Raw genomic sequence first — 25,458 nt, forward strand, 5'->3', positions numbered from 1 at the left:
CCATTTTGTGTGGAAATAGAGCATTCAATAAAGTCCCCACACAGTCAACCATATATACCACTGTTTTCATCCTTTTCAGGAATATCCCAACGGAAAGAGATAAGATAAAATTGTGTTTATTTGTGTATATCTAATGAACTTTCTCTGGGGCCTATTATTTTCCATTGAGTAGCATCAGCAGCATTCAATGATTGGGAAACCACTGCAGAAAGTTTCACAAATATGGGAGGGGGGTGGAGGTGCAAGACAGGAAAGAAGGGGACAGAACATCGTAATGCATGGGTTGAGACACATTTTAGGATTTGTTGTCATCCATGATTCAGATCACTGAAACAGGAAATGCCTGAATCTCTCTTCCATATAATCCATGAAATATCATTAAATTTGGAATCTGTGTTTCTTTGCTAAATGCAGTACCCCAAGTTGATTGAAATTCTTTAAAAATAAAATGACCAAATATATGTTAAGCTCCAAACTTCTTTTATGTACGATGTACAGTCTACAGGTGCAATTTAAACATTTTTCTAGAAGGAACAAAAGCAGAGACAGGTGGAGAGATTTATAGACATTTCATTAATAGACGGTGAAAGACTCAGAACTCAATCATTGATCTACTTATTCCTGCATCAGTTCTCAACCAACTTCACTGCTAATACTGTAAATGTTTCTTTTCAAACCTACTTTGGCCTCAGTTTTTTTTCATTATTTTATTGGAATATAACTGCTTTACAGTTCTGTGTTTGTTTCTACTGTACAACATCGTGAATCAGCTAAATGTGCGCATATATCCCCTCCCTCTTGAGCCTCCTTCCCTCGCTCCCATCCCAGCGCTCTAGGTCATCACAGAGCACCAGGCTGAGCTCCCTGTGCTACACAGCAACTTCCCACTAACCATCTACTTTACACATGGTACTGTATATATGTCAATGCCACGCTCTCAATTTGGTCTCAGTTTTGAAATCAAGAGAGAATAATTGAATCACCCTCTTTGGGCTCAGAGTATCAACCAGTGAATTATGGGAATGAGGCAGTATTATAGAGGGGCCATAAAGGTACTAACATGATGGAATATAGGATTTTATATGAATAGTCATGTTTTGCAGTCCACTTTTGAAATATAAGATTAATAAGATCTCTGTAGAAGATGAAAAATCACGTGCAGGTATCATGAAATGATCAGAAGACAGATTTCGAAAATATATTCATATGATACCTTAATAAGGGAGGATGTTAACAATCCATGAGTTGCAGAATCATGACTGAGTGATTGAGCATGCACGCATGCAGTTGATAGAAAATATCTTTTGCATTGAAATGAACATAGGCAATTAATATTAATAAGATTGGACATGCACTAATTCTTAGTTATTGAACAACTAATTGTTGAACACTCATGTATCATACACAAATTCTCACTTGTATGACACAGAGAGGTACAAGAAATTTCATAGTATTGCTGTAAAACAAAGTTGATATAAATAATAATATAACAAAATAATACATGTGACATTAAATATTTAGTAGATATGTAAATATTGTTATAGTTATTACATTTTAACATATGTTAAATATATATTTTAATAATGCTAATTTTTTGAAAATTTTTTATTAAGAATAGTTGATTTACTATGTTGTGTTCATTTTAGGTGTACAACAAAGTGAAACAGTTATACATATACATACATTTTTACATCTACACTCTTTTTTAGATTGTTTCCCATAGAAGTTATTACAGAATATTGAGTGGAATCCCTTGTTCTCTACAGTAGGTCCTTTATTAATTATTTATTTGATGTATGTGTTAGTCGCTCAGTCATGTCTGACTCTTTGAGAGTCCATGGACTGTAGCCAGCCAGGCTCCTCTGTCCATGGCATTTTCCAGGTAAGTACACTGGAGTGAATTGCCAAGCCCTCCTCTACGGGATCTTCCCGACCCAGGGATCACATCTGGGTCGTTTTATGTATAGTAGTGTGTATATGTCAATCCCAGGCTCCTAGGTTATTCCTGCCCCCCTTTCCCCTTTGGTAGCCATAAGTTTGTTTTCTTCATCTGTGACTCCATGTCTCTTGAAAATAAGATCATTCATACCATTTTCTTAGCATTACTCATATAACTGGTATCATATGATATCTTGTGTTTCTCTGTCTGACTTACTTCACTTGGTATGACTAATTTCCCATTTGTCAGCCATAAAAAATAATGAAATAATGCCATTTACAGCAACATGGATGAACTTAAACATTGCCATACAACACACTCCAGTATTCTTGCCTGGAGAATCCCCATGGACAGAGGAGCCTGGCTGGCTACAGTCCATGGGGTCACAAAGAGTAAGACATGACTTAGCAACTAAACACCATCTACCTATCTGTATATCTATCTATCTACTTGCCTATACCTAACTTGCCATCTATATGTCTGTATCTCTATCTATCCACGCATTTATGGGGACTTTAGTGGTGGCTCCGTTGGTAAAGAATCTTCCTGCCCATGCAAGAGATGTGGGTTCCATCCCTGGTTCAGGAAGTTCCCCCAGAGAAGGAAATGGCTCCCCATTCCGGAATTCTTGCCTGGAAAAATCCCGTGGAGAGAGGAGCCTGGCAGGCTATCTTCCATGAGGTTGCAAAACAGTTGGGGGATCAAACCCAGGTCTCCCACATTGCAGGAGGATTCTTTACCAGCTGAGCCACCAGGGAAGCACCAAGATTATATACATATTGGGTTGACACAAATGACCTCACATTAAAAAAAAAAATCAAATGTTTCAAAATCTTATTATTGTTTAAACATTAACAGAGCTCTGAGGCTTCCCTGATAGCTCAGTTGGTAAAGAATTCACCTGCAATGCAGGAGACCCCAGTTTGATTCCTGGGTTGGGAAGATCCCCTGGAGAAGGAATAGGCTACCCACTCCAGTGTTCTTGGGCTTCCCTTGTAGCTCAGCTGGTAAAGAATCCACCTACAATATGGAAGATCTGGGTTTGATCCCTGGGTTGGGAAGATCTGCTGGAGAAGGGAAAGGCTACCCACTCCAGTATTCTGGCCTGGAGAATTCCATGGACTGTATAGTTCATGGATTCGCAAAGAGTCGTACATGACTGAGCGACTTTCAGGTTCACATGTACTAACATCTTTTTTGCAGTCCTCAGCAATGTTTCATTATATACACTTAAGGAAACCATACTTCTTGTAGTTTGATTCCAGCAAAACCAATGGTATGAAGTATATACTTAATGACTTTTAAAAGACAACTCTCAAATTAATTAATTAATTAAAGGACAACTCTCATTTTTGAGTAAATACTTATTGTTTGAAACAGAAAATTTAGGATCAAAGAATGATAAAAATTATGAAGATTACTATGACATAGAAATGTTTTCTGACTATTAATCTTAAATTTGGAATTCATGTGACACAGTCCTATGTTTCATAGAGTGCTTACAAACATTCTAAATAAAGGAAATTTCTAGACTGTATAAAGTAAAATAAGATTTATATAACTATGCATCACTTTCTTTCCATTTGAATATTTTTCTTTTTAAACTTTTTTAATTGGAGGAAAATTGTTTTACAATGTTTTGTTGGTTTCTGCCATACAATAATGGGAATCAGCCATAATTATACATATATTACTTTTTCTTGAAGGGGGCAGTTATCATTCTAGATTTTTTCTAAAGAGAAGACTATATTTTACTGAGATCATGGATTTAGTACCTCCAATATTCTTGCACCTCTTTTACCCTTCAGTCCAGGACCTACAAAATAATTGCGTGTAGAGAGAGGTGGAGAAGGAGAAAGCAATGAAGGAACAGTTCTGAGCAGATAGAACTTGTCACACTGAGATATATTGCTGAAGGCCCTGGGGTGAATGATCTTAGAAATGAATTCCTAGAATCCAAAATATGGACAAGGTACTGCATGACCATACAATTATTTCCTTTTTATAGCTTCTCGGCCTTTTGGCTAAGATCAAGTGTAATTATTTCCTTTTTTCCACTAATTCTTTTCTTTTTTAAAAGGTGCCCAATCTACATAGAGCCACAACACCTACAAAATGTATCAGAATTCTTTCTCATGGGTCTTTCAGATGATCCAGAACTTCAGCCTTTCCTCTTTGGACTATTCCTATCCATGTACCTGGTCACCGTGCTGGGAAACCTGCTCATCATTCTGGCAGTCTCCTCTGACCCCCACCTTCACACCCCCATGTACTTCTTCCTCTCCAACCTATCTTTTGTGGACATAGGTTTCATCTCCACCACGGTCCCCAAGATGATGGTGAACATCCAGTCTCACAGCAGAGTCATCTCCTATGCAGGCTGCCTGACACAGATGTCAATTTTTATCCTCTTTGGAGGGATGGATTGTATGCTTCTGTCTGTGATGGCCTATGACAGGTTTGTGGCCATCTGTCACCCACTGTACTACCAGGTCATCATGAACCCATGCACCTGTTGCAAATTAATTTCAGTGTCTTTTTTTGTTAGCCTTTTGAACTCCCAAGTGCAGAATTTGATTGTGTTACAACTTACCTGCTTCAAGGATGTGAAAATATCTAATTTCTTCTGTGACCCTTCTCAACTGCTCAACTTTACCTGTTCTGACATGCTCACGAATAATATAGTCATGTATTTTGTTGGTGCCATTTTTGGTTTTATTCCTTTCTCCGGAATCTTTTTCTCTTACTGTAAAATTCTTTTCTCCATTCTGAGAGTTCACTCATCAGGTGGGAAATACAAAGCCTTCTCCACCTGTGGCTCTCACCTGGCAGTTGTTTGCTTATTTTATGGAACAGGTCTTGGTGTGTGCCTCAGTTCAGCCATCTCACAATCTCCCAGGAAGGATGCAGTGGCCTCTGTGGTGTACACTGTGGTCACCCCCATGCTGAACCCCTTCATCTACAGTCTGAGGAACAAAGACATCAAAAGGGCCATGTGGAGGTTTCTCAGAAAAATAATCTAACCTCAGTCCCTGTGCCACCTATTTGGAGTGTAGGCTGGAAAATGCAGTAAAACTAAGCATGTTGACCTGAAATCCTACCTCTCTCATCTCATCATTTTTGTAGCTCTCATGGCCTTGATTCCTCTCCTTGCTGAATAACTGAGTGTTTCTTCTTTTGGTATTGTTTCAATGGGACTGGGGGAGTCTTCTAGGATCCTTTGTCCATCTTATTCATGGCATGATTGAGTAGTTTTCATCTATGGTGATTCTATTGCTTATTATCTGTGGTCCAAGGATCCTGAAAAGATGAATAACTCTTTCTATATATTTAAATTTCACATCTTTTTTCACAGCTCTGATGTATTTTCCATAAAATTTTCTCAAGTTTGAGGTCTATTTACACAGGCTAGATGTGACATCAATCTTGGTTATTAATGAAATCATCAGAAGTTTAAAAACACTGACACCAGCCCCAAGGGATGGGATAGGGAGGGAGGTGGGAGGGGGGTTCAGGATGGGGAACACATGTACACCCATGGCGGATTCATGTCAGTGTATGGCAAAACCAATACAATATTTTAAAGTAAATAAATAAATAAAACTGAGATAAAAAATTAAAAAAAAAAAAACACTGACAACTGGGTCTCACATCCAGACTGCTTTATACTTGAATGTGTCCTGAGGATTTTTAAAAGCACTTAAAGGGATCCAGTGTGGACAAGGTTTAGAACTTCTGATCTCAGTCATATCTTGGATTCCAAGATAACTTGTACACCTTGAATCCTAACAGCTCTTGGACAATGATCAGAACTCAAGGTGGGAAGATATGAAGAGCTTACCATGGCAACAGGCAAATTTCCCCTTTCTGATACTGATTCTTCACATATAGTCTCTCTCTACACCATAGAGTCAGGTGTAAGTGCTGGTTATGAAGCTAGTCTCTGCTCCAAACTCACACTTCTGCACTTGCTTTGGGCTGGGGCTTTTAAAATCACTGCTCTGTTTACAATCTTGTGTTCTTACATTCATTCATGCATGCCCATTGCTCAGTTGTGTCTGGCTCTTTGAAAGCCCATGGACTAGAGAAGGGATAGGCTACCCACTCCAGTATTCTTGGGCTTCCCTTGTGGTTCAGCTGGTAAAGAATCCGCCTGCAATGTGGGAGACCTGGATTTGATCCCTGGGTTGGGAAGATCCCTGGAGAAGGGAAAGGCTACCCACTCCAGTATTCTGGCCTGGAGAATTCCTTGGAGTCACAAAGAATTGGACACAACTGAGCAACTTCCACTTTTCACTTTCACAGGCTCCTCAGTCCTTGGGATTTTCTAGGCAAGAATACTGGAGTGAGTTGCCATTTCCTTCTCCATGGGTTCTTCCCAACCCAGAGTTCAAATTCTTATCTCCTTCATCTCCTGCATTGCCAAGAGAATTCCTTACCACTGCACCACCCAGGAAGCCATTTAATTAAATACTAGTTACCAACAAATGTGTAAAAATCAGTAGTTTTCTAATATGCTAATGTATACAATTAGAGCAAAAACTTAGAGCTGATGACATATTCAGATAAGCAAATAATAAAAACATGTAAATCTCCATCCTGTAAAATGCCAACCAAAGCAAAGACTAAGGAAAAGAAAATAAGTTATCCTTGTTGGTGGCTTAGTTGCTAAGTCGTGTCCAACTCTTTGCAACCCCATGGACTGTAGCCTGCCAGGCTCCTCTGTCCATGGGATTTCCCAGGCAAGAATACTGGAGTGGGTTGTCATTTCATTCTCCATGGGATCTTTCTGACCCAGAAATCACACCCCAGTCTGCTGCATTATAGGCAGATTTTTTTTTTTTTTTATAGGCAGATTTTTTAATGACTGAGTTACAAAGGAAGTCCCAAGTTATACTTAGAGACAAATAATAACTGAGAAAATGGAAAAGGTATAGTGTAGACCTTGGTGTAGACCTAATGCTGCATAGATTTCACATGAAATACAATGGATTTACAGATATCAAAATTTCATGTTAAAGTGGTTAAACAAAAGCCTGAAGTTTATGTTAAAATCCTGCCGGTTGGAAGGAAGAATTAAAAGTGGACTTCCACCTGAGGAGAGAGGGTCCCACACCCTCCTAAGGATATTCACTTTTCCTTCTTTTTTCCTTTCCCATTAATATTAAAAAGTCTCCAGAGATTGGGACAACATGGACCAGTTGGCTAACTATACTCTTTGTGCATTAAGCCCTAGGTCATATCATTGTAAATAATTGGCTGGTGCCATCTTCACATTAGTTTGCCAGTTCTAAGTGTGTGGATCTATACCTGTGTCTCGTCCATTTGGAAGCACCTGCATTGGACATTCCCCACCTGAGTCTGTCTTCCTGCCCATCCTGAGAAGGGACCCTGAGACTTCGTCACACACCAGGCAGGAGAGGGGTCATGAGTCTATGCTCCTTGGTCATGCTCCAGCAGAGATGCAGCCCAGCCCAGTAAGTGTTGAGGGGGAGACAGTGATTGAAGGAGGGACCGCTGGGAGCAATATTTTCTGTTCAGGAGGAACAAACATGATAATAGAGATGGAAAGATGAGAGGGCACCAATATACAAGATTTTGGATCAGACCCCTATGAAGTTTAAGTTCTTGCTTCTGATTAGGTTGTGAGAACTCTCATTCAGAGGTCTACTGCTATCCTCATTGGTTCTGATTCTGGCTGGCATTTCTCCAACTATAGCAGCACATGGGTCTCTGTAAATTTCGTGTAAGCAGTTCTCATGATCCTGAAAGCAGTAATGAGGATGATAAGGAAAATAACATTAACTATAATATCATGTACTGTTACTGAGGTCATCCCCAGTGCCAGGCACTGAGGTCTGTGTTTTATGTATGTTGCTTGATTTCATCTGCACAACCCCTCCAAATTACAAGTACAGACACATTATTAATACTTTTTTTAGCTGTGCTGGGTCTTCATTGCTGCACGCAGACTTTCTCTAGTTGCAGAAAGAGGGGGCTACACTCTAGTTGCAGTGTTCAGGCTTCTCATTGCTGTGGCTTCTCTCATGGAGCATAGGCTCGAGGAGCATGGACTCAGTAGTTGTGGCAGACGGGCTTACTTGCCCCGGGGCATGTGGGATCCTGGAACAGAAATCAAACCCATGTCCCCTGCATTGGCAGGTGGATTCTTAACCACTGAACCATCAGAGAAACCCTCATTAGCACTTTAAGAAAAGGAAAGGCTTGCAGCATTTTCTGTAGCTTGTACCAGGTCAAGAGTTAGAAAGGGTTGAAGCCAGATTTGAAGCCAGTGAATCTGGGCAGATTTCCTCCAGACAAAGGGCACCTGGATAGTGCCCCCTGCAAACCCAGAGTGACATGACTGGACAGTCCTGGTAGAGACTTCCTACTTACCACACCCTTCCCTTTGGAATTTTCCAGAGGACACAAAGGCTGCACTTGCTGCATCGCTCATAGGAAGGAGGGGTGAGTGAGATCACCAGCAAACTCATTGAGAGAAGGAACCCAGAAACTTCAAGGCAGATTTATCTGCTTATCCTGCTCCTGGATTTTAACTTATCACTTCCTCATCCACATTTATAATCCACCTACTCAATCACAAAAGGAAATATAAAGTCAGAGTCTTGTTGTTCATCTTTACTCAGGAAAATAAAAACATTAATAAATATACCTCAGACATATCTCTGATTAGACCTTGGTACCTTTGTCTTCCCTAGTGACGCAGACTGTAAAGAATCTGCCTTCAATGGAGGAGACCTGGGTTCCATCCCTGGGTTGGGAAGATCCCCTAGAGAAGGAAATGGCAGCTCACTCCTGTTTCCTTGTTTCCTTGCCTGGAGAATTCCATGGACAGAGGCTACAGTTGGACATGACTGAGTAGTCATATATGGATGTGAGAATTGGACTGTGAAGAAAGCTAAGTGCCGAAAAATTGATGCTTTTGAACTGTGGTTTGGAGAAGACTCTTGAGAGTCCCTTGGACTGCAAGGAGATCCAACCAGTCCATCCTAAAGGAGATCAGTCGTGGGTGTTCATTGGACAGACTGATGCTGAAGCTGAAACTCCAATACTTTGGCCACTTCATGCAAAGAGTTGACTCATTGGAAAAGACCCTGATTCTGGGAGGGATTGGGGGCAGGAGGAGAAGGGGATGACAGAGGATGAGATGGCTGGATGGCATCACCGACTCAATGGACATGAGCTTGAGTAAACTCCGGGAGTTTGTGATGGACAGGGAGGCCTGGCGTGCTGCGATTCATGGGGTTGCAAAGAGTCAGACACGACTGAGTGACTGAACTGAACTGAACTGAGAGACTAACATTTTCACTTTTTCACCTTTGCTGAAACCTTTCAGAAAGTCAGGAAACAACAAAATTAGTGTGTGGGACTCAGAGACTGACAACTTGCTTTTGAATCCTGTGTGCTCCCCTTATTCTTAGCATTTTATGGGGCAATTTCATAGTATCTCTGAGATGTACAATTGTCAAATGTGTTGATTCCTTATTGATACATGCCACTGAAGTAACACTAAACAAATAAAGGATGCCTTCTATGCAATAACTATGTGAAATGACTGAGGCTCATTTATTTCTGAATCCCCAGACCCTATAGTTTGTTGTTACAGAGAAGGCATCAAGAATTGAAAAAAGGAAAAAAAGCAATTAAATATTGAACAAATTCTTCCATTTTTAATAGAAAAAAAAAGTTAAGCAGTATGACTTCCACACCGTAGACTTGTTCCTGAAAGTTAGGGTCTGGCTACTCACTGCTCAAAAGCCAATAAACAGGCCAGGTTGATGGAAAGGAAAATTTGCTGTACTTCAGATGCGGGCAATTGGTGGGTGGTGACATCTATCAAAAGGCCAACTCCCCCTCACTGAAAGTCAGTGGGGAATAGCTTTTATAGGCTGAAGGAGGGGGCTACATGCAGAAATAGTACAGTCAGCTCTGACAGTCATCTTCAAATTGGTCATTGATGGTCTGACCAGCATCATCTTAGTTCTTTTAGGTACAGTTAATCTTCAATTTCAGAGTCGGTTTGTTTTCATTTCTTTGAGGCCAGTTCTAGGAATTGCAGCAGCTTATGTCACAGCTACAGTCTGATCCATGTAGTTAACTTCTCCACCTGGTGAGGGTTTGAGTAAGACAGTTCACAGAATAAGGCTCAGAACATTATCTATAGCCCTTCAGGAGGAACTAAAGATCCTTGACTATGCTTAATGAATATTATTATTATTTGGTCTCATTTGACTGTTTTCCTTGTTTTCGCATGTTCTTGTTTCTCTGATTACACTTATTCACGCATATACACTTATTACATGCAAACGGAGACCAAAAGAAAGCAGGATTCACAATACTCATATCAGATAAAATAGACTTGAAAATAAAGGCTGTGAAAAGAGACAAAGAAGGACACTACATAATGATCAAAGGATCAATCCAAGAAGAAGATATAACAATTATAAATATATATGCACCCAACATAGGAGCACCACAATATGTAACGCAAATGCTAACAAGAATGAAAGGGGAAATTAACAATAACACAATAATAGTGGGAGACTTTAATACCCCACTCACACCTATGGATAGATCAACTAAACAGAAAATTAACAAGGAAACACAAACTTTAAATGACACAATGGACCAGCTAGACCTAATTGATATCTATAGGACATTTCACCCCAAAACAATCAATTTCACCTTTTTCTCAAGAGCACACAGAACCTTCTCCAGAATAGATCACATCCTGGGCCATAAATCTAGCCTTGGTAAATTCAAAAAAATTGATATCATTCCAGTCATCTTTTCTGACCACAATGCAGTAAGATTAGATCTCAAAAAACTGTAAAAAGGAAAATAGGAAAAATAGGGGAAAAACTATTAACAATTCAAACATATGGAGGCTAAATAACACACTTCTGAATAACCAACAAATCATAGAAGAAATAAAAAAAGAAATCAAAATATGCATAGAAATGAATGAAAATGAAAACACAACAACCCAAAACCTATGGGACACTGTAAAAGCAGTGTTAAGGGGAAGGTTCATGCAGTACAGGCTTACCTCAAGAAACAAGAAAAAGTCAAATAAATAACCTAACTCTACACCTAAAGCAACTAGAGAAGGAAGAAATGAAAAACCCCAGGGTTAGTAGAGGGAAAGAAATATTAAAAATTAGGGCAGAAATAAATGCAAAAGAAACAAAGGAGACGATAGCAAAAATCAACAAAGCTAAAAGCTGGTTTTTTGAAAAGGCAAATAAAGTTGACAAACCGTTAGCCAGACTCATCAAGAAACAAAGGGAGGAGAACCAAACCAACAAAATTAGAAATGAAAATGGAGAGATCACAACAGACAACACTGAAACACAAAGGATCATAAGAGACTAGTACAAGCAGCTATATGCCAATAAAATGAACAACTTGAAAGAAATGGACAAATTGTTAGAAAAGTATAACTTTCCAAAACTGAACCAGGAAGAAATAGAAGATCTTAACAGACCCATCACATGCACAGAAACTGAAACTGTAATCAGAAATCTTACAGCAAACAAAAGCCCAGGACCAGACAGCTTCACAGCTGAATTCTACCAAAAATTTAGAGAAGAACTAACACCTATCTTACTCAAACTCTTCCAGAAAATTGCAGAAGAAGGCAAACTTCCAAACTCATTCTATGAGGCCACCATCACCCTAATACCAAAACCAGACAAAGATGCCACAGAAGAAGAAAACTACAGACCAATATCACTGATGAACATGGATGCAAAAATTCTTAACAAAATTCTAGCAAACAGAATCCAAAACATTAAAAAGATCATACATCATGACCAAGTGGACTTTATCCCAGGAATGCAAGGATTCTTTAATATCCACAAATCAATCAATGTAATACACCACATTAACAAATTGAAAGATAAAAACCATATGATTATCTCAATAGATGCAGAGAAAGCCTTTGACAAAATTCAACATCCATTTATGATAAACAAAAAAAACTCTCCAGAAAGCAGGAATAGAGGAACATAACTCAACATTATAAAAGCTATATATGACAAACCCACAGCAAACATTATCCTCAATGCTGAAAAATAGAAAGCATTTCCCTTAAAGTCAGGAACAAGACAAGGGTGCCCACTTTCACCACTACTATTCAACATAGTTTTGGAAGTGTTGGCCACAGCAATCAGAGCAGAAAAACAAATAAAAGGAATTAAGATAGGAAAAGAAGAAGTAAAACTCTCACTGTTCGCAGGTGACATGACTCTCTACATAGAAGACCCTAAAGACTCTACCAGAAAATTACTAGAGCTAATCAGTGAATACAGTAATGTTGCAGGATATAAAATTAACACACAGAAATCCCTTGCATTCCTATACACTAACAATGAGAAAACAGAAGGAGAAATTAAGGAAATAATACCATTCACCATTGCAACAAAGAGAATAAAATACTTAGGAGTATATCTACCTAAAGAAACAAAAGACCTATATATAGAAAACTATAAAACACTGCTGAAAGAAATCAAAGAGGACACAAATAGATGTAGAAATATACCATGCTCATGGATTGGAAAAAGCAATATTGTGAAAATGACTCTACTAACCAAAGCAATCTATAGATTCAATGCAATCCCTATCAAGCTACCAACGGTATTTTTCACAGAACTAGAACAAATAATTCCACAATTTGTATGGAAATACAAAAAACCTCGAATAGCCAAAGCAATCTTGAGAGAAAAGAATGGAACTGGAGGAATCAACCTGCCTGACTTCAGACTATACTACAAAGCCACAGTCATCAAGACAGTATGGTACTGGCACAAAGACAGAAATATAGATCAATGGAACAGAATAGAAAGCCCAGAGATAAATCCATGAACCTATGGACACCTTATCTTTGACAAAGGAGGCAAGGATATACAATGGAAAAAAGGCAACCTCTTTAACAAGTGGTGCTGGGAAAACTGGTCAACCACCTGTAAAACAATGAAACTAGAACTGTTTCTAACACCATACACAAAAATAAACTCAAAATGGATTAAAGATCTAAATGTAAGACCAGAAACTATAAAACTCCTAGAGGACAACATAGGCAAAACACTCACCGATATAAATCAAAGCAGGATCCTCTATGACCCACCTCCCAGAATATTAGAAATAAAAGCAAAAATAAACAAATGGGACCTAATGAAACTTCAAAGCTTTTGCACAACAAAGGAAACTATATGCAAGGTGAAAAGACAGCCTTCAAAATGGGAGAAAATAGTAGCAAACAAAGAAACAGACAAAGGATTAATCTCAAAAATATACAAGCAACTCCTGCAGCTCAATTCCCAAAAAACAAATGACCCAATCAAAAAAATGGGCCAAAAAACTAAACAGGCATTTCTCCAAAGAAGACATACAGATGGCTAACAAACACATGAAAAGATGCTCAACATCACTCATTATCAGAGAAATGCAAATCAAAACCACAATGAGGAACCATTTCACGCCAGTCAGATGGCTGCTATCCAAAAGTCTACAAGCAATAAATGCTGGAGAGGGTGTGGAGAAAAGGGAATCCTCTTACACTGTTGGTGGGAATGCAAACTAGTACAGCCGCTATGGAGAACAGTGTGGAGATTCCTTAAAAAAACTGGAAATAGAACTGCCATATGAGCCAGCAATCCCACTTCTGGGCATACACACCGAGGAAACCAGATCTGAAAGAGACACCTGCACCCCAGTGTTCATCACAGCACTGTTTATAATAGCCAGAACATGGAAGCAACCTAGATGCCCATCAGCAGATGAATGGATAAGGAAGCTATGGTACATGTACACAATAGAATATTACTCAGCCATTAAAAAGAATTCATTTGAATCAGTTCTAATGAGATGGATGAAACTGGAGCCAATTATACAGAGTGAAGTAAGCCAGAAAGATAAAGACCAATACAGTATACTAACGCATATATATGAAATTTTAAAAGATGGTAATGATAACCCAGTATGCAAAACAGAAATAGAGACACAGATGTACAGAACAGACTTTTGGACTCTGTGGGAGAAGGCAAGGGTGGGATGTTCTGAGTGAATAGCACTGAAACAAGTATACTATCAAGGGTGAAACAGATCACCAGCCCAGGTTGGATGCATGAGACAAGTGCTCAAGGCTGGTGCACTTGGAAGACCCAGAGGGATGGGATGGAGAGGGAGGTGGGAGGGGGGATCGGGATGAGGAACAGATGTAAATCCATGGCTGATTCATGTCAATGTATGACAAAAACCACTACAATATTGTAAAGTAATTAGCCTCCAACTAATAAAAATAAATAATTAAGAGCTCCACAGAAAAGCATGAAAATCACAACCTAATTTTAGTATATAATCTATTATCTCTTTTCTTTTTTTTTTTGTTTGCTTATAATCTTTAATTTTTTTCTCCTTAAAAATGCTTAATAGAGAAATTTCAAATATATATAAGAAAATGGAAGTCTCTTTTTACCCACATGCCCAAGAGATAATAATTTGTTAATAATTTGTTGTATATTTGTGGCAGATATTTTCCCTCAAATAGTGGATGACCTCTTTGAAATCATAGATTTTTTTATTAAACTACCCAGTTTAAAAAAAAAATTCCCATTTATGGGGAAGTCAATAAAGATATATATTTATTTGCTGAGAACTATGCTGTCGTGCATGAGTCTTTTGTTTACTCCTAAACATAATGAAATTTCTGGGCTCTCTTCTTTTTATTTTTTTTTAATTTTTTAATTTTTTTTTATAGCAGGAGGCTTTTACTGAAGATATCATGAATAGGTAGCAATGGAGAGATTATCTTAAATTCAGAAAATTTCCTAAAATCTCCTTTACTTATCTCTCTCTATCAGACTCTAGACTGGCTGGCTCTTCTATTTTCTTTGAGGTCATTACAATGTTTTTAGGAAGCCATTATATAGGATTATTTTAAGGTTTTGTGAAAGAATAGAGATTTTCAGGGGGTTAAACCAACACTGGACTTAGAAATAAAATCCTTGCATTTGAGCTTCCAAAAACAAAAAAAGAATAAACTGATATAAGTAATATGACAAATATGATATAGATATAATGTAAAATAAATATTTATTTAATATATAAATTAAATATATCAAATTATATATTATTGAATTTTATTTTATTTTATTTTTTTGCTGTAAGCTTTTTTTTTTCAATTTATTTTTATTAGTTGGAGGCTAATTACTTTATAATATTGTAGTGGTTTTTGTCATACATTGACATGAATTAGCCATGGACTTACATGTGTTCCCCTTCCCGATCCCCTCTCCCACCTTCCTCTCCACCCGATTCCTCTGGGTCTTCCCAGTGCACCAGCACTGAGCACTTGTCTCATGCATCCAACCTGGACTAGTGATCTGTTTCACCCTAGATAATATACATGTTTCGATGCTGTTCTCTTGAAACATCCTACATTCACCTTCTCCCACAGAGTCCAAAAGTCTGTTCTGTACATCTGTGTCTCTTTTTCTGTTTTGCATATAGGGTTATCATTACCATCTTTCTAAATCCCATATATATGTGTTAGTATACTGTAATTGTCTTTATCTTTCTGGCCTACTTCACTCTGTATAATGGGCTCCAGTTTCATCCATCTCATTAGAACTGATTCAAATGAATTCTTTTTAATGGCTGAGTAATATTCCATGGTGTATATGTACCACAGCTTCCTTATCCATTCATCTGCTGATGGGCATCTAGGTTGCTTCCATGTCCTGGCTATTATAAACAGTGCTGCGATGAACATTGGGGTGCAGGTGTCTCTTTCAGATCTGGTTTCCTCGGTGTGTATGCCCAGAAGTGGGATTGCTGGCTCATATGGCAGTTCTATTTCCAGTTTTTTAAGGAATCTCCACACTGTTCTCCATAGTGGCTGTACTAGTTTGCATTCGCACCAACAGTGTAAGAGGATTCCCTTTTCTCCACACCCTCTCCAGCATTTATTGCTTGTAGACTTTTGGATAGCAGCCATCCTGACGGGCGTGAAATGGTTCCTCATTGTGGTTTTGATTTGCATTTCTCTGATAATGAGTGATGTTGAGCATCTTTTCATGTGTTTGTTAGCCATCTGTATGTCTTCTTTGGAGACATGTCTGTTTAGCTCTTTGGCCCACTTTTTGATTGGGTCATTTATTTTTCTGGAATTGAGCTGCAGGAGTTGCTTGTATATTTTTGAGATTAATCCTTTGTCTGTTTCTTTGTTTGCTACTATTTTCTCCCATTTTGAAGGCTGTCTTTTCACCTTGCTTATAGTTTCCTTTGTTGTGCAAAAGCTTTGAAGTTTCATTAGGTCCCATTTGTTTATTTTTGCTTTTATTTCTAATATTCTGGAAGGTGGGTCATAGAGGATCCTGCTGTGATTTAAGTCGGAGAATGTTTTGCCTATGTTGTCCTCTAGGAGTTTTATAGTTTCTGGTCTTACATTTAGATCTTTAATCCATTTTGAGTTTATTTTTGTGTATGGTGTTAGAAACAGTTCTAGTTTCATTGTTTTACAGGTGGTTGACCAGTTTTCCCAGCACCACTTGTTAAAGAGGTTGTCTTTTTTCCATTGTATATCCTTGCCTCCTTTGTCAAAGATAAGGTGTCCATAGGTTCATGGATTTATCTCTGGGCTTTCTATTCTGTTCCATTGATCTATATTTCTGTCTTTGTGCCAGTACCATACTGTCTTGATGACTGTGGCTTTGTAGTAGAGCCTGAAGTCAGGCAGGTTGATTCCTCCAGTTCCATTCTTCTTTCTCAAGATTGCTTTGGCTATTCGAGGTTTTTTGTATTTCCATACAAATTGTGGAATTATTTGTTCTAGTTCTGTGAAAAATACCGTTGGTAGCTTGATAGGGATTGCATTGAATCTATAGATTGCTTTGGTTAGTAGAGTCATTTTCACAATATTGATTCTTCCAATCCATGAGCACAGTATATTTCTCCGTCTGTTTGTGTCCTCTTTGATTTCTTTCAGCAGTGTTTTATAGTTTTCTATATATAGGTCTTTTGTTTCTTTAGGTAGATATACTCCTAAGTATTTTATTCTCTTTGTTGCAATGGTGAATGGTATTATTTCCCTAATTTCTCTTTCTGTTTTCTCATTGTTAGTGTATAGGAATGCAAGGGATTTCTGTGTGTTAATTTTATATCCTGCAACTTTACTGTATTCGTTGAGTAGCTCTAGTAATTTTCTGGTAGAGTCTTTAGGGTTTTCTATGTAGAGGATCATGTCATCTGCAAGCAGAGAGAGTTTCACTTCTTCTTTTCCTATCTGGATTCCTTTTACTTCTTTTTCTGCTCTGATTGCTGTGTCCAACACTTCCAAAGCTATGTTGAACAGTAGTGGTGAGAGTGGGCACCCTTGTCTTGTTCCTGATTTTAGGGGAAATGCTTTCAATTTTTCACCATTGAGGATAATGCTTGCTGTGGGTTTGTCATATATACCTTTTATTATGTTGAGGTATGTTCCTTCTATTCTTGCTTTCTGGAGAGTTTTAATCATAAATGGGTGTTGAATTTTGTCAAAGGCTTTCTCTGCATCTATTGAGATAATCATATGGTGTTTATCTTTCAATTTGTTAATGTGGTGTATTACATTGATTGATTTGCAGATATTAAAGAATCCTTGCATTCCTGGGATAAAGCCCACTTGGTCATGGTGTATGATTTTTTTAATATGTTGTTGGATTCTGTTTGTTAGAATTTTGTTAAGAATTTTTGCATCCATGTTCATCAGTGATATTGGCCTGTAGTTTTCTTTTTTTGTGGCATCTTTGTCTGGTTTTGGTATTAGGGTGATGGTGGCCTCATAGAATGAGTTTGGAAGTTTGCCTTCCACAGCCTGATACCAAAACCAAAGACAACACAAAATAAAGAAAACTACAGGCTAATATCACTGACGAACATAGATGCAAAAATCCTCAACAAAATTTTAGCAAACAGAATTCAGCAACACATTAAAAAGCTCATACACCATGATCAACTTGGGTTTATCCCAGGGAGGCAAGGATTCTTCAATATATACAAATCAATCAATGTGATACACCATATTAACAAACTGAAACATAAAAACCATATGGTAATCTCAATAGATTCAGAAAAAGCCTTAAACAAAATTCATCACCCATTTATGATTAAAACCCTTCAAAAAATCAGATAGAAGGAACCTGCCTCAACATAGTAAGGGCATATATAATAAGTGTACAGCAAACATTATTCTCAATGGTGAAAAACTGAAAGCATTTCTCCTAAGATCAGGAGCAGGACAAGGGTGTCCACTTTCACCACTATTATTCAACATAGTTCTGGAAGTCCTTACTACAGCAGTCAGAGAAGAAAAGAAAAAAAAAAAGGAATCCAGATCAGAAAAGAAGAAATAAAACTCACTGTTTGCAGATGACATGATACTGTACATAGAAAACCGTAAAGATACTGTCAGAGAATTACTAGAGCTAGTCAGTGAATTTAGCAAAGTTACAGGATACAAAATCAATGTACAGAAATCATTTGCATATCTATATACTAACAATGAAAACTCAGAAAGAGAAATTAAGGAATCAATCCCCTTCACTGTTGCAACAAAAAGAATTAAATATCTAGGAATAAGCTTACCTAAGGAGACAAAAGAACTGTACACAGAAAATTATAAGAAACTGATGAAAGAAATCGAAGATGACGTAAATAGATGGAGAGATATCCCATGTTCCTGGGTAAGAAGAATCAATGTTGTGAAAATGAATATACTACTAAATGGAATCTACAGATTCATTGTGATCCCTGTCAAACTACCAATGGCATTTTTCTGATATTTGTTCAGAACTATAACAAAAAAATTCACAATTCATATGGAAACACAAAAGACCCCAAATAGCCAAAGCAGTCTTGAGAAAGAAGAATGGAGCTGGAGGAATCAACCTTCTGAAAGGTTGTTGCTGAACCCATGAGAAGATGCCAGGATTCTTGGCCTCCATAGGAGAAGAATTCAATCCAGGGCCAGAGACAAGGCTTAATTGCTCAGAGCTTTTGTGCAACGGAGTTTATTAAAATATAAAAGGGATAGAGAAATTTCTGGCATAGACATCAGAAGCGGGCAGAAGAGACATTACTTTGTCCACACAGGTCCATCTAGTCAAAGCTATGGCTTTTCTAGTAGTCATAAATGGATGTGAGAGTTGGACAGTAAAGAAGGCTGAGTGCTGAAGAATTGATGCTTTTAAACTGTGGTTTTTGGAGAAGACTCTTGAGAGTTCTTTGAACTGCTAGGAGATCAAACTCATTAATCCTAAAGGAAATCAATCTTAAATATTGACTGAAAAGACTGATGCTGATGCTGAAGCTGAAGCTCCAATACTTGGACCACCTGACATGAAGAGCTGACTCATTAGAAAATGCCTTGATGCTGGAAAAGATTTAAGGCAGAAGAATGGGATGACAGAGGATGAGATGATTGGCTGGCAACACCAACTCAACAGACATGAATTTGAGCAAGCTTTGGGAGATGGTGAAGGACAGGGAAGCCTGGCCATGCTGCAGTCCATGGGGTCACAAACAGTCAGACACGACCAGGCAGCTGAACAACAGCAACATCAGGGCAGCCCATAATCAACTCTACTGAGTTGCTGTTTGGTCATGGATACTTCCCTGGTGGCTCAGATGGTAAAAGCGTCTGCCAATAGCATGGGAGACTATGGTTTGATCCCTGGGTCAGGAAGATCCCCTGGAGAAGGAAATGGCAACCCACTCCAGTACTCTTGCCTGGAAAATCCCATGGACGGAGGATACAGTCCATGGGGTCACAAAGAGTGGGACACGACTGAGAGACTTCACTACTCATCATGATAGAAGGTATTGAGAACTGGGAAAAAACAAGACATGCATTACATTTTACAGGACAAACATAACTACCTTGGTTTTCATGTCTCATGCCCTATAAATTCATCTTTGTCTTTGACCCTCGAATTTTATTCCTTGCTCTCAGTATGAAAGCATTTCAGTTTAGGGATACATTTTTTGGCAAGAACTAAATATTTAAATGCCACAGCCCCTGGTTTCTTCCTCTCATATCTGCCTGTGCATATCCACAATATGATCTCCCTTAAAAATACCCTCTGTCACTTGTTCATACATGGTTGCATAACATTCTTTCCTCCATATCCAATCTGATAGGGTTTAAATTAAAGATTTCTTCATATCACTTAATGACAAACCAACCTCTTCATTCCTCAAGAGAGTGCACTCTGTCACGAAGATCATATAGACAGAACTGAGAAGGTTACATTCCACCACTCTCCACATACATCCCACTTTATCCACTAGCAAAAATGGGTAAGCCAAATCCACATAGTATTAAGGTCTTCAAGAGCTGAGACCACAAAGAAACCAAGAGAAAATATATCCAGATTTGAATGGATTCCATTAGAATTAGCAGAAATTAGAAACATGAGGAACATAACATGTGGAAATTTGTTATATCTGTTAATGCAACAACTGCAGGTTGTCCTGATGCTGATGGAGGGACTCTCCTAGTGTATCAAACCAGGGGTCTACGTGAGACAGCATAACTGGAAGCTGTCAAGTTAGGCCTGCAGAAGTACCCAGTGGAGAGGAAAGCCTACCAATTTCTAGTTTGTTTCCAGGGATTTTTTTTGTTGAGATCATGTTGGTGCAGTGAATCGGAATATACAGCAAAGCAGATGGACAAGACATGACCATTGAAGGATTTGGAGCACAAATTCCTTATAGAGGATGATGCCTGTGTGGTGGGCAGGATCTGAGATGCTCTCACTGTTTCCAGCTCCTGGTTTTAATTCTGTTGTGTGTTTCCTCCCACTGACTGTGAGCTGAGGTAAAGAGATGAAAATACGTTTTCTTTAGAGACAATTATTAGCTCTGAAAATGGAAAGTGTATCACATCATTGGTCTAGACCTCATGCTCCATAGATTTCATGATTGATACAATGGATTTCAACATGTCAAAATTACACATTGAGTGGTAAGTTGAGAAAAAAGTTCTGAAATTATATTAAGATCCTGCATCTTGGAGGTAAGAAGCAAGAGTATGTAGAATTTCCTCCTGAGACGAAAAGGGACCCAGACCCTTCCCAGGGCATTCACTTTTCTCCTTTTCCTTTTCCATTAATATTAACAAGTCCCCAGAGTTTGGGACAACATGGACCAACTGGCTAATTGTGATCTGTGAGCATTGAGCCCTAAGGTCATACCATTGTAAACAATTAGCCAGGGCCTCCAGCTCATTAATTTGCCTGTTCTAGTACTCTGGCTCCACACTTATGTCCCCATCCTTTGTAGGAACCTGCATCAGAAGGTCCAGGCTGAGTCTGTCTTCCTGCCCATCCTGAGGAGGGACCCTAAGACTTCATCACACACCAGGCAGGAGAGGGACAGTGAGTCTGTGCTTCTTGGTCATGCTCCAGCAGAGATGCAGCCCAGCCCAGTAAGTGCTAAAGGAGACAGTGAAAGTGAAGGGAGTTTGGGAGCATGATTTGTTCATGACAGTTGGGATATAGAGACGGAAATGAATTGATTCTTGTTCAGTATATCAGTTGTGTTGGATTCTTTTTGACCCCATGGACTGCAGCATGCCAGCCTTCCCTGTCCTTCACCATCTCCAAGAGCTTGCTCAAATTCATGTCCCTTGTGTAGGTGATGCCATCCAGCCATCTCTGCACAGATTGTCCAACCATCTGTCCATCCTCTGTTGTCCCCTTCTCCTCCTGGTTTCAATCTTTCCCAGCATCAGTGTGTTTCTAATAAGTCAGCTATTTAAATCAGGTGGCCAAAGTATTGGCACTTCAGCTTCAGCATCAATGACTATTGACTAATGACTATTGAGGACTATTAAGGACTGATTTCCTTTAGGATTGACTGGTTTGATCTCCTTGTTGTCTGTCCAAGGGACTCTCAAGAGTCTTCTCCAACACCACAGTTCAAAACCATCAATTCTTTGGCACTCTGCCTTCTTGATGGTCCAATTCTCACGTCCATACATTACTACTGGAAAAACCACAGCTTTGACTATATGGACCCTTGTTAGCAAAGCAATGTCTCTTCTTTTTAATATGCTGTCTAGATTTATCATATCTTTCCTTCTGAGGAGCAAGCATCTTTTAATTTCATGGTGCAGTCACTGTCCACAATGATTTTAGAGCCCAAGAAAATAAAATCTGTCACTGTTTCCGTTGTTCTCCCATTCATTTGCCATGAAGCAACAGGACCAGATGCAGTGATCTTAGTTTTTGTATGTTGAGTTTTAAGCCAGCTTTTTTACTCTCCTCTTTCACTTTCATCAAGATGCTTTTCAGTTAGCCTTCACTTTCTGCGTTTAGGGTGGTGTCATCTGTATTCTGAGGTTATTGATATTTCTGTTGACAATCTTAATTCTAGCTTGTGCTTCATCCAGCCCCGCATTTTGCATGATGTTCATGGTGAATGTAAGTTAAATAAGCAGGGTGACAATATACAGCTTTGACGTACTCCTTTCCCAATTTGGAACCAGTCCATTGTTCCATATCTGGTTCTAACTGTTGCTTCCTGACCTGCATACAGGTTTCCCAGGAGGCAACTAAGGTGATCTGGTATTCCCATCTCTAAGAATTTTCCAGTTTGCTGTGATCCACATAGTCAAAGGCTTTAGCATAGTCAATGAAGCAGAAGTAGATGTTTTTTGGTATCCCCTTGCTTTTTCTACATTCCAACAGACATTGACAATTTGATCTCTGGTTCCTCTTTTCTAATCGCCAGTCCAGGTTCAATGCATGATACAGGGTGCTCAGGACTGGTGCACTAGGATGACCCAGAGGGATGGGATGGGGAGGAAGGTGGGAGAGGGGTTCAGGATGGGGAACACATGTACACCTGTGGTGGATTCATGCCAATGTATGGCAAAACACAATACAGTATTGTAAAGCAATTAGTCTCCAATTAAAATAAATAAATTTATATTAAAAATTAAAAATATTAAAAATAATAATAATAATAAATCCAGCTTGTACATCTACAAGTTCTCGGTTCACGTACTATTGAAGCCTAGCTTGAAAGATTTTGAGCATTGCCTTGCTAGCCTGTGAAATGAGTGCACTTGTGTGGTAGTTTGAACGTTCTTTGGCATTTCCCTTCTTTGGGATTACATTTCCCTGATGGCTCAGATGGTAAAGAAACTGCCTACAATGCATGAGACTCAGGTTTTATCCCTGGGTTGGGAAGATCCCTAGAGAAGGGAATTGTAGCCCACACCAGTACTCTTGTCCGGAGAAGGCCAAGGACAGAGGAGCCTGGCAGGCTACAGTTCATGGGGTCACTAAGAGTTGGACACGACTGAGCAACTAATGCTTTTAACATTTCTTTGGGATTAGAATGAAAACTGACCTTTTCAGTCCTGTGGCTGAGTTTTCCAAATTTGCTGGCATATTGATTGTAGCACTTTAACAGCATCATCTTTTAGGATTTGAAATAGCTAAGTTAGAATTTAAATACCTTCACTAACTTTTTCAGAGTAATACTTCTTGAGGCCCATTTGACTTCACATACCAGAATGTCTGGCTCTAGTTGAATGACTGCACCATCGTGGTCATTTGGGTCATTAAGACGTTTTTTGTACAGCTCTTCTGTGTATTCTTGCCTCCTCTTCTTAATATCTTCTGCTTCTGTTATGTCCATACAGTTTCTGTCCTTTACTATGCCCACCTTTGCATGAAATATTCCTTTGGCATCTACAATCCTTCTGAAGAGATCTCTTGTCTTTCCCATTCTATTGTTTTCCCCTATTTCTTTGCATTGTTCACGTAGGAAGGCTTTCTTATCTCTCCTTGCTATTCTTTGGAATTCTGCATTCAGATGGCTGTTTATTCCTTATTTCCTTTGCCTTTTGTGTCTCTACTTTTTTCAGCTATTTGCAAGGCCTCCTCAGGCAACCATATGCCTTTTTGCATTTCTTTTTCTTGGGAATGCTTTTGATCACTGCCTCCTCTACAATGTTACAAACCTCCATCCATAGTTCTTCAGGCACTCTGTCAGATCTAATCCCTTGAATCTATTTGTCCCTTTCACTTTATAATCATAAGGGATTTTATTTAGGGCATACTTAAATGGCCTCATGGTTTTCCCTACTTCCCTACTTTCTCTACTTCAATTTCCCTTTCTTCAATTTAAGTCTGAATTTTTCAATGGATACAGTGGTACATGCCATTTTCTCATTATCTTTCTTCCAAACTCTTTTCTTCTTCAAAGGTGTCCAAGATACATACAACCACAGAATATAACACAGAATCTAACCAGTGTCTCAGAATTCTTCCTCCTGGGCCTATCAGATGATCCAGAACTGCAGCCTTTGCTCTGTATCCTGTTTCTGTCCATGTACTTGGTCACTGTGCTGGGAAACCTGCTCATCATCCAGGCCATCACCTCTGACCCCCACCTCCACACCCCCATGTACTTCTTCCTCTCCAACCTCTCCTTGGCTGACATTGGTTTCATCTCCACCACAGTCCCCAAGATGATTGTGAACATCCAAACTCACAGCAGAATTATCTCCTGTGAAGGCTGCCTGACTCAAATGTCTATTTTTATCCTTTTTGGAGGCATGGATTGTACTCTTCTGACTGCTATGGCCTATGACCGGTTTGTGGCCGTCTGTCATCCACTGCATTACATGGCCATCATGAACACACACCTCTGTGGCTTCTTAGTTTTGGTGTCTTTTTTGGTTAGCCTTTTGGAGTCCCAGGTGCACAATTTGATTGTGTTACAACTCACCTGCTTCAAGGATGTGTACATTTCTAATTTCTTCTGTGACCCTTCTCTGCTCCTTGACCTGGCCTGTTCTGACACTGTCACCAATAACGTAGTCATGTATTTTGTTGGTACCATCTTTGGTTTTCTCCCTTTATCAGGAATCTTTTTCTCTTATTATAAAATTCTTTCTTCCATTCTGAGAATCCCCTCAACAGGTGGGAAATATAAAGCCTTCTCCACTTGTGGCTCCCACCTTGCAGTTGTTTGCTTATTTTATGGAACAGGCCTTGGGGTGTACCTCATCTCAGCCATCTCACAATCTCCCAGGAAGGATGTGACAGCATCAGTGGTGTACACTGTGGTCACCCCCATGCTGAACCCCTTCATCTACAGTCTTAGGAACAGAGACATCAAAAGGGCCATGTGGAAGCTGCTCAGCAAAATAATATCTTAGTACCTGTGCCATGCATTTGGAGTGTATAAGGTTAAAAAATGTAGCAAGATTAACATCTAGACCTAAAAATTCCACCTCTCTCAGGACATCATTTCTGTAGCCCTTATGGCTTCACTTCTCTTCCTTAGCAGCTTAATTATTACTCATTTTTTAGGTCCTTATCTGACCATTTGAGAGTTCTATTGTCCTTTATACGTCATATTCAATTTTTGACTGAATATTGTTATATCTACAGAGATTTTACAGTTTATAATTGGTAGCTCAAGCATCCTCAAAATAT

General features: G+C 38.9%; 2 protein-coding genes across 2 annotated transcripts; both read left to right on the plus strand.

Moving 5' to 3' along the window:
* Nucleotides 1-4,074: 4,074 nt before the first annotated feature.
* LOC122700902 (olfactory receptor 18-like) lies at nt 4,075-4,962 on the plus strand. The gene has a single exon (XM_043913933.1). It carries the CDS (start codon nt 4,075-4,077, stop codon nt 4,960-4,962), a length of 888 nt encoding a protein of 295 aa, XP_043769868.1.
* Nucleotides 4,963-20,931: 15,969 nt separating this feature from the next.
* On the plus strand, nt 20,932-25,178 carry LOC122700444 (olfactory receptor 18-like). Its single transcript, XM_043913349.1, has 3 exons — nt 20,932-20,966; nt 21,284-21,428; nt 24,144-25,178. The coding sequence occupies exons 1-3, from the start codon at nt 20,932-20,934 to the stop codon at nt 25,176-25,178; spliced, it is 1,215 nt and encodes a 404-aa protein (XP_043769284.1).
* The last annotated feature ends 280 nt before the right edge of the window (nt 25,179-25,458 follow it).

Source organism: Cervus elaphus, chromosome 9 (genome assembly GCF_910594005.1).
Source record: "Cervus elaphus chromosome 9, mCerEla1.1, whole genome shotgun sequence".
Classification (NCBI taxonomy): domain Eukaryota; kingdom Metazoa; phylum Chordata; class Mammalia; order Artiodactyla; family Cervidae; genus Cervus; species Cervus elaphus.